Source organism: Cornus florida, unplaced genomic scaffold (genome assembly GCF_030987335.1).
Source record: "Cornus florida cultivar Cherokee Brave unplaced genomic scaffold, ASM3098733v1 CherokeeBrave_3.0.0_Hap2_Chr07, whole genome shotgun sequence".
In the NCBI taxonomy this organism is placed as follows: domain Eukaryota; kingdom Viridiplantae; phylum Streptophyta; class Magnoliopsida; order Cornales; family Cornaceae; genus Cornus; species Cornus florida.
Genome location: NW_026775577.1, coordinates 18,270,599 through 18,279,144, shown reverse-complemented (window position 1 = coordinate 18,279,144; position 8,546 = coordinate 18,270,599). Strand labels below are relative to the sequence as shown.

Below are 8,546 nucleotides of genomic sequence, written 5' to 3'. Positions count from 1 at the left end.
AGTGCAACTCCTCTGTAATTCTAGCTAACACCTTAGGTAGGTGGGTAGTATGTCATGGGCTGGGCCCTCCTTGGGCCAGTTCATTTGGGTTTTCGGGCTTAGAATGTTGTTTCCCTCTAGTGGGCCTGGGTATGCTATGAGCTCCAGTTTCTGCAACTGTAATATTCTTTTGGGCCTGGAGAACATGGTTTTTTATGTTTTGGATTGGGCATCTTTTGACCGATGTAGGATTTCTTTTTGCTGTTTTGTAATGGGCTACTGGCCCAATCTCACTTGATTACCAGAATTTAAAAAAAAAAAAAAAAAAACCTAACAGTTATATAAAGAGAAGAGAAGCAAAGTGAAAGCCCAACTATAAATCACAACAAAAAAGGTCCATATTGTACTTGAAAATACCACATAACACACTAAAAAAAGGTGCAGTCATGTAACACACTAACACACAACTCCAACCCTTATTAATTAATTACGCATGCACTTCGTTTGTAAAGTAAACCTTCACACCCTCCAAATACAAGCGAACACACACATCTAGCTGTGTATTTTTATATGTAACCCAACATATATAAGACATATATATAAGCTGCTACACCATGCAAGAACACCTCTAGTAATGGCGATTATGGTCCTCATAGTGGTCATGGTCTCCAGAAAGCTTCTCCTTGATCTTCTCCATGAAACCTCTCTTCCCACGCGTGCGGTGAACCGGGTTGCCATACTCATCAGTTTGGTGAACCGGGTTTCCATACTCGTCAGTTTGGCGAACCGGGCTTCCATACTCGTCAGTTTGGCGAACCGGGCTTCCATACTGGTCAGTTTGGCGAACCGGGTTTCCATACGCATCAGTTTGGCGAACCGGGTTTCCATACGCATCAGTTTCTAAAATCGGGTCCCCGTGTCGATTATGTTGGCGAACCGGGTACGCACCTGTGGTACAAGTTGCTCCGGTGCCGGTGCCATAGGCTCCGGTGGTTCCATAGTCTCCCATGGTACCCGTGTAGTGAACCGGGTTGCCATACTCATCAGTTTGGCGAAGGCGAACCGGGTTTCCATACTCATCAGTTTTTGAAACCCGGTCTCCGTGTACATTAGGTTGGCGAACCGTGTACGCACCTGTGCTACCAGTTGCTCCGGAGCCGGTGCCATAGGCTCCGGTGGCACCAGTGGTTCCATAGTCTCCCATGGTACCTGTGTAGTGAACCGGGCTGCCATACTCATCAGTTTGGCGAAGGCAAACCGGGTTTCCATACTCATCAGTTTCTAAAACCGTGTCTCCGTGTACATTAGGTTGGCGAACCGGGTACGCACCTGTGGTACCAGTTGCTCCGGTGCCGGTGCCATAGGCTCCGGTGGCCCCAGTGGATTCATAGTCTCCCATGGTACCCGTGTGGTGAACCGGGTTGCCATACTCGTCAGTTCGGCGATGGCGAACCGGGTTTCCATACGCATCAGTTTGGCGACCCGGGTGTCCATGTACATTAGTTTGGCGAACCCGGTTGGGGTCCGGTTGGTTGCCATAGTACTTGTCTCCGTAATTTGCCATACCTTCAACCCTAAAATTAAACTGAAAAACTCAGCAGAGAGTCAGAGACTCGGAAAAAAAATTGTTGAACACAGGTTTATAACTATCCTTTGCTTGGATGGATGGGTGTGTGGTATAATTGTATATGAGGACGAGTTTATATAGGAAGTCAAAGTGGGTATAGGAGGTCAAGCTGGATGCCACGTCATCGGTACACGTTTTGTGAAGATTAGTGACATTGGAGGTTAACGTGGCAGTGTTACTGGAAGGGTGGTGTCGGTAGAAGATAAGACTGATTAATTATCTTTTTACAAATGAGTAGACGCGCACCCTAATTTCAGCCGTAGGAAAATAGTGTTTAACATTTAGAAAAATTGAAAACATAATTTTGAAAGAAAATAAAAGTCTAGTATGAAGAAGAAGTATCAGACAATATATATATATATATATGTGTGTGGGGGAGAAACCAAGGTTGATTTAAAGATGATACCTATGGATAAATAAATAAATAAATAAATTTATTTAAATAATTCGGATGAATATCGCATGTAAAGACTCGTTTCAATTTTAATCGAAGGTTTGAAAGACCTAAAACATGAAGAAGATTAAATTTCTCAGGCAAAAATGCTCTTATAAATGAATAGCCTGTAATGTTAAAAGTGTTGGAAACAAATATTGAGCCTCATAAAACTAGAGAACAGAAACAGGTAAATGTGGATACAACTTCAAACATTGAAAATCTGGAAGAAATCAATGACAGGGTTTTTCAATTTTTTCACACCCAGTTCAAAGCCGTCCTCTCCGTCATCTGTTGCTCTCCGCCGCCGGTAACAACAGACCCACCTCTTACCGGTTCCTTCCTTTGCCGCCTTGCCAACTCGCCGACCAACTCTCGATCTGGTCCTCACACGCAACCAATCTCTGGTCCTTCACTTCACCGGACATCGAGAAATCCCCATGGTCGCCGTTCTGAAACTCATCGAGAAATCCCCATGGTCTCTGGTCCTCCACTCTTCTCTGACCTTTTCTTCTTCTTCTATTAGGACGTCGCCTCCTTTAGCAGCTTCTCCGCAGCTGTCTTCTTCTCGGCCTTGGGAACCATTTTAGAGAGAGAAAAAAGTGATATGAGAGTTAACCATGAGAGAGAGAGAGAGAGAGTTGGGTTAAAGAGACAAAACGTAATGAGAAGAGAGAGAAAATGAGGCTTTTATTTTCCTTCTTGTTTTGGGTGGTCGAGCTTAAACGAGGACATGGATGTATGTGTGTCATTCCTGTCTGAGTAAATTTATGTGTACATATATATAATATGTATTTGTTTTAAAAGTAAGTATATAATTTTTTGGGATTATTACATATAAATGAGGTTAGGGCACTATATTTACTTATAGGCTAAGTCAAAGTCTTAAAGTTTCTCTAAAATGTGTTTAACTCAAAGTTTCTCTAAAATGTGTTTAACCCAAAGGCTGAGGTGGCACATGAAAAAATACTGTTTCATATTTCTGTTGCCTAAAGTACCCTTCTTCCTATTTTATGTATTGCCTAAAATACCCTTTTGTACACTTACTAATTCCTCTTTTCCCATTCCATTCGTGCCGACCTCTCTCTCCCCCCTTCTCTGTAAACAGCAGCGATCAACAATCCTTTAACCATTTCCGTGCCTTTCGTGACAAATTGGATTACTGATATAATCCAATTGTAGTGTTATATGTGTTTCTATATATGTAAATCTATATATATATGTGGGTGTGTGTGTGTGTGATTGATTGTTTGCGTGTATACAGACTCACAGACACACTACAAGACTGATGGTGGTTGATTTATCGTGCCATTTGAGTGTTGAAGTTTCTTATCACATCCGCTCATGTAAGCATATTTCATTTTAATTTCTTTGGCTGAAATTTCATTTGTAAATTCTGAAACAAAATCAGAAAAGCTTGAACCCTAACAGATATGTGTGAGTATATGTTGGAGTTCCTTTCGTGAATCATAAATTGATTTTCTTTTTCTCAAAATCATAAATTCCTTTGATTGTTTGAATTCAAAAGCCACTTTATATTGTTGTCATTTAGGTTTTCTTCTACTTTTTCCCCCCTTGAAGAAGCCTACTGATTTAAAGTGATTTTTGTATTGCATGTGTTTGTACAAATGATACAATGAAAAAATGCCATGACAATGATCTTGTGAGGTGGCCATATCTAAAAGCAAGGTTATAAAGTCACAAAATTAAGTTTTCTCGCTGATTAAAGTTTGCATGATTAAATTAGTTGGTGAACTTAGATATTTGGTAGATGGTATAAGCTTTTTGGGCTTCTTGGACCAGAAAGAGTGGGAGATTTTTTGCATGCTAGTTGTTTTATCTTCTGTTTTACTCTTGGTCTTGGTCAAAGAGGTACCTGGGCCCTCGCTTGCCTTTTTTTTTGGTATCTCTGATGCTTGATTCTTTAAGTGATTTGATGGCAAATTTAGCTGCTGCAACTTCTATTGGAACTCGTCATCATCGCAAAAATCATCACTATGATTCATTAGCGCATGAGGATCTAATTCCTGGTTTTTGCAAATTCTATTACGTGACCTAGGAATGTTCCAGTTTTTCTGTAGGAATTCTTTGTTGGTGAATTTTTTTCAAGTCTTACCCCTAGTTTCTAGTTTTGCTTTCCTATCTTTGTGGTTTTTCATACTGGAAGAGTTTTGATCATAGTTTTACCCCCTAATCTCTAGTTTTACAATTGCGTTGCTGTTCATTTTTTTTCCTCTATAATCAATGCTTTTCTAAGTGGGCAAGAAATAATAGTGAAAAGTGTCTCTATTTAGAACTTAACCTACAATTTTTTTCTTTAAAGCATTGCTGATATCAAAATAGACCATATATGCCAATGATTCTTGAATATCTTCTGAATATAAGCAAAGATCATTTATTTTTCTTTTTTCGAACCTTTTGATCTGATTTCTCCATACAACTCATGTTTCTATATTTGTAGATCTATTAATATAATCAATCTAGGTTTTTTTTTTTTTGTTCTTCAGGTTTGTTTATGTGAGTATATAATATGACTTTGTTCTTTTGAGATCTCTGCTCGTCCATTATTTTTTGTTGCTTTTTTTTTTTTTTGTCCCCCCATCTTGGTTCCTCTGTTTTTTTTTATTTTTCTTTTTTATTTGATAAGTCATGTTGATGGTGTTGGATAAACATTAGATGGATATAAAATGAGTGGTGGAATGGAGATTTAAATCTTTTGTCAATATGAATATATGATTGATCCTATTCTAGGTTGTACAACAATGGAAAAGAGTAATCATGTCATTTTTTTGTTTCATTTTTGCTTCTTCAGTTTCCATGAAATCTTTTCTGGCAACCTCTCCTAATATTTCTGAGAAATTAATGGTTATGTGAAGGCTTGGGATGAAAAGAAGGTCGAGTTGGGAACTCCATCACAAAAATGTTTCCTTCCCTTTCTCATCGGCATGCCAAACTGGTAAATTTTGATTCGACTTATTCCCCATTAAATATTTAATCTTATTTATATTGTATCTTTTTTGGAGGCTCGAGAAGGGATTCATCAGCTCCAAATATTCAAATTTGGGCCAGCAGTTAGCAAATTGTTTATAGCCTTCTCACCATGGCTTTAGGTAAGTCTAAGATAATTAATTTCTAATTTGTTTATGGTTTACTGTAGTCAATACGGTTTTAGTTTACTGTAGTCAGTCTAATATGTTTAATTCAAAACTTGTTAAACAAGGGGTGAAAAAGACTTCTACCACTGCACTACAAGAAAAATGACTTGAAATCTTCTACAACATTGCAAGATTATAATTCAAACAATGGAAACCAATAGCCAAAAACTAAGAGCAGCAACTTTAAAGACTAGTGCTGTTATTTTAACCAAAATCTGGAGTAAATAGGAGAAGAGTAGAAGCAAAGAAAATAATAATAATATAAAGGGCAGCAACTTCTTACTCCTCTGCAAAAGCTAGCCCGGTCCAATTTTTAGTTTTCTCTCTCCCGGTTCAAGCTCTGTTTTTCTTCCTATCTCCCTGCTCAATCTCTTGAAATGGGCACGTCGTCAAAATCAGAAAATCTGGTTGTTGAAACAGAGTTTGTTGAAAATTTGTAGGGATGAATCCTATTTAAACTCCACTAATTCAACCATAAAATCCCAACCATAACATCAGAAAGAAAGTAAAAAAAAATTAATAGCTTAGTTAAAATCTGGTGAAACATGACCAAGAAATCTGGAACTTAAAAGCTTAACAAGAAATCTGAAACTTAAAAGCTCTTGGGTTGATCAAAGCTGACCCAAGTTTTAAAAAATTCAGTTTTCAAATTTGGTCCAAATGTGAACGACTAATTTAAGCCAAAAGATAAAATTGGCTTTTGAATTCCAAAATAAAACCCTTTGTGACAGTGGTAATCTACATAATGTTATTAATCACTGCAACAAAAAAGTAAATTGTCTTTCTGCGAATTGTAATTAAACAATCAACCATATAACGAAATTTTCAAAATAAAAATCCAATTCTGCCAACCACAAAAACGAATTTGACAATCAATATATCATTTGCTTTTCCTTTCTTTCAATTTCTCAGTAATCAAACAGTGGGGGCATGAGCAATACAACTTTTCAGCTTAATCACCTTCTCTGTTTTTACTTTCCCAATCTCAATGTAAAGCAAGCGCACAAAGTAGAAGAATTAAAAATAAAAAAAAAATAAAAAATCATTTTTTCATAGATTTCTCAACCTTAAGCCAGTATACCAGTTTTACCGTTGCTTGTAAACACCTCATCTTTAGATAACCAAAACCAAAATGTTGATTCTAGTACATAATTGGTGTAAGACTCTGGTGGATAACTATTTTGGAACCCCATGTTTCCTGGTTGTTGTTGTCAAACTTTTCATATATGCATGTTATTGGCATTGTCTCATGCTGGTAATGACTGCACACCGATCAGCCACCAAAGGATTATGCCGTTTGCTATATTCAATAAAAAAAGTTATTTCTATTGCAAAGTTTGTGAAACATGAACATTAACCCGTAGTCTAGAGTGGCCAGAGGCCAATTTCTTGTCTATACTCAAAACTAAACTTTTATTTTTTTACAGTTCTACTGCTGGTTCAAGTAAAACCTCACTTTCTTATGCCTTTTTTCTCGTTTTTCATTGCAGTTTGGTGAGGTGGATATTGAGGGTTCATTGGTTGCTAGTATTATTTTAAACAAGGTATATTAGATTTCTTCTCAATAATCAGGAACTATACCTGACTTATTATGACTTCCTTTGGAATTCAATGAATTCTTTTTCTACTATCTTTATGCTCTTCATTGTATAATGTTGGCAGATAGATTTGGTGACTGAGGCTGACTTGGAGGTGTTCACAAAGCGAATTCAGGTAGGCTTTCACCTTGTACATAGATAGATTTTACTTGTATCTTTGAAATGTGGCTACTCATTGAATTGGGAGGGTTAGAGGTGTTTTTAGACTGTGCCAAGAGAAACTGAACTTGTATGAATATGGAAAGTGGTAAAACGGTTGTTGGCATTTTTATATCTATTTGATTCCGGCACAATAATCGATTCTTTGAAGTTTAGGCACTTCTTTGGTTAGTTCAGCTGTGGGTTTTGTTGTTGCCTTTTGACAAGCCAAATTTAACTTTAGTCTGGTTTTGATATATATTTTTCTATATTAATGTTATGGTCAACTGGTCTACTGAAAATTGCATTATGTGAAATTTCTTATTTTAAAATTTATGAACACAAAAAGTAATTACAATATTTTACACAATAGGTATCTGTTTGTGCAGTCAATGGGGTATAGAATTAAAAAAATAGAAATGAAAATTTAAGAATGCATTTGAAGCTTACATGTCTATAACAAACTAGGGTTAATACTGAAAGTGCTCAATAGATTCAATTATTCAACTTATTCATGTAATAGTTTATGGTATAGCCTTATGTTAGTATGTTGCTTAATTTGTCATATATGTTCTACTGGTATAGTTTTATGTTAAATGAACAGTGAATTCTCTTTCATCTTTCCTTGGCATGCTATTGATTCTGCAGCTTTTGGATTTTTGGTGCACTTTTGTCAGCATATCAATGGGATGACACAGTTAAAGCTGGCTAAATATGGCGTTGTCGACATGGACTTTGTTTTGGGAGTGGGCGGCTATGATCTAGATAGGTGATTCAGAGTTTTTTGCTTTTTTTATAGTATTTTTTCCCCTATTTGTGGTTAGAAAATACAAATGGCGCTGCATATCCATATCATAAGTGGTATTGGGTAATATCATATTCCATGACGTTTGAACATGCCATTCGTTTTGCAGAATTGATTTAGAGGTTCAGTTGGATAGTTCTCATTGTGAATCCCATCAGTGTTGTTAAAGGCGCGCCTAGGCTCGAGGCTCAGGTTTAGCGCTTGTTGCCACCCCAGGCTCACTGATGTTGGAAATGAGAAGGACCGGATCGAGGTGAAGATGAGAAACGGTGTACAGAAGATGGTCATTTCCAAATGGAAAGGCATCACCACCATCAAAATCAACAACTGAGCTTCCATCGCTGTCCTTCCGAGCTCATCTATGTTCATCCTGTTTGCTTAATTCTTTTTTAGGGTTTGTTCATTGATCGATTGATCTCTTTTGATTTCACTATGTTCTGGTTTTTGAAGCTTTGAAAAATGTTGATGCTCTATGTAGTTGATGGATCTTTTGTTTGAGGGTTCCCAAATCCCAACTGAAAAATGTTGATGCTTTGTGTGTGCACCACAAATTTCTGTGTAGAAACATGCCAAACGGGAGAATACAAAATTCTCTTTCTAATTTCTGAACTTATACGACATCATAGCTTTGAATCTTTTGCTAATGGAAATTGTCTAACATGTCAGCTTGAGGAAGAAAATTTCATTTGGAAAGAGAATGCTACTATTATCTCATAGTCGAGTCGGGTCACTAATACCATGAACACCCAAACTGAAAAACAGCAAATTACAATTTCCAATGCATTTAAAAGAAATTAGTCTTGCTTGTGTT

The 8,546-nt window shown here is 37.0% G+C and overlaps 1 protein-coding gene and 1 long non-coding RNA gene across 5 annotated transcripts; one reads left to right on the top strand and one right to left on the bottom strand.

The window, feature by feature from the left end:
• Positions 1-355: 355 nt before the first annotated feature.
• LOC132266657 (dehydrin DHN2-like) lies at positions 356-2,774 on the bottom strand. Its single transcript, XM_059767591.1, has 2 exons — positions 2,304-2,774; positions 356-1,553 (listed from the first exon to the last, which is right to left on the bottom strand). Exon 2 carries the CDS (start codon positions 1,541-1,543, stop codon positions 608-610), a length of 936 nt encoding a protein of 311 aa, XP_059623574.1. The 5' UTR covers positions 1,544-1,553; positions 2,304-2,774; the 3' UTR covers positions 356-607.
• A 347-nt stretch (positions 2,775-3,121) lies between these two features.
• On the top strand, positions 3,122-8,286 carry LOC132266662 (uncharacterized). 4 transcript variants are annotated; one of them, XR_009468658.1, is made up of 7 exons: positions 3,122-3,385; positions 4,852-4,995; positions 5,063-5,149; positions 6,685-6,738; positions 6,857-6,907; positions 7,579-7,699; positions 7,845-8,286. It is a non-coding gene; the product is annotated as an uncharacterized LOC132266662 (long non-coding RNA). The 4 variants fall into 4 exon arrangements; XR_009468657.1 differs by having other exon boundaries at positions 4,916-5,149; XR_009468656.1 differs by having other exon boundaries at positions 4,852-5,149; positions 7,608-7,699.
• The last annotated feature ends 260 nt before the right edge of the window (positions 8,287-8,546 follow it).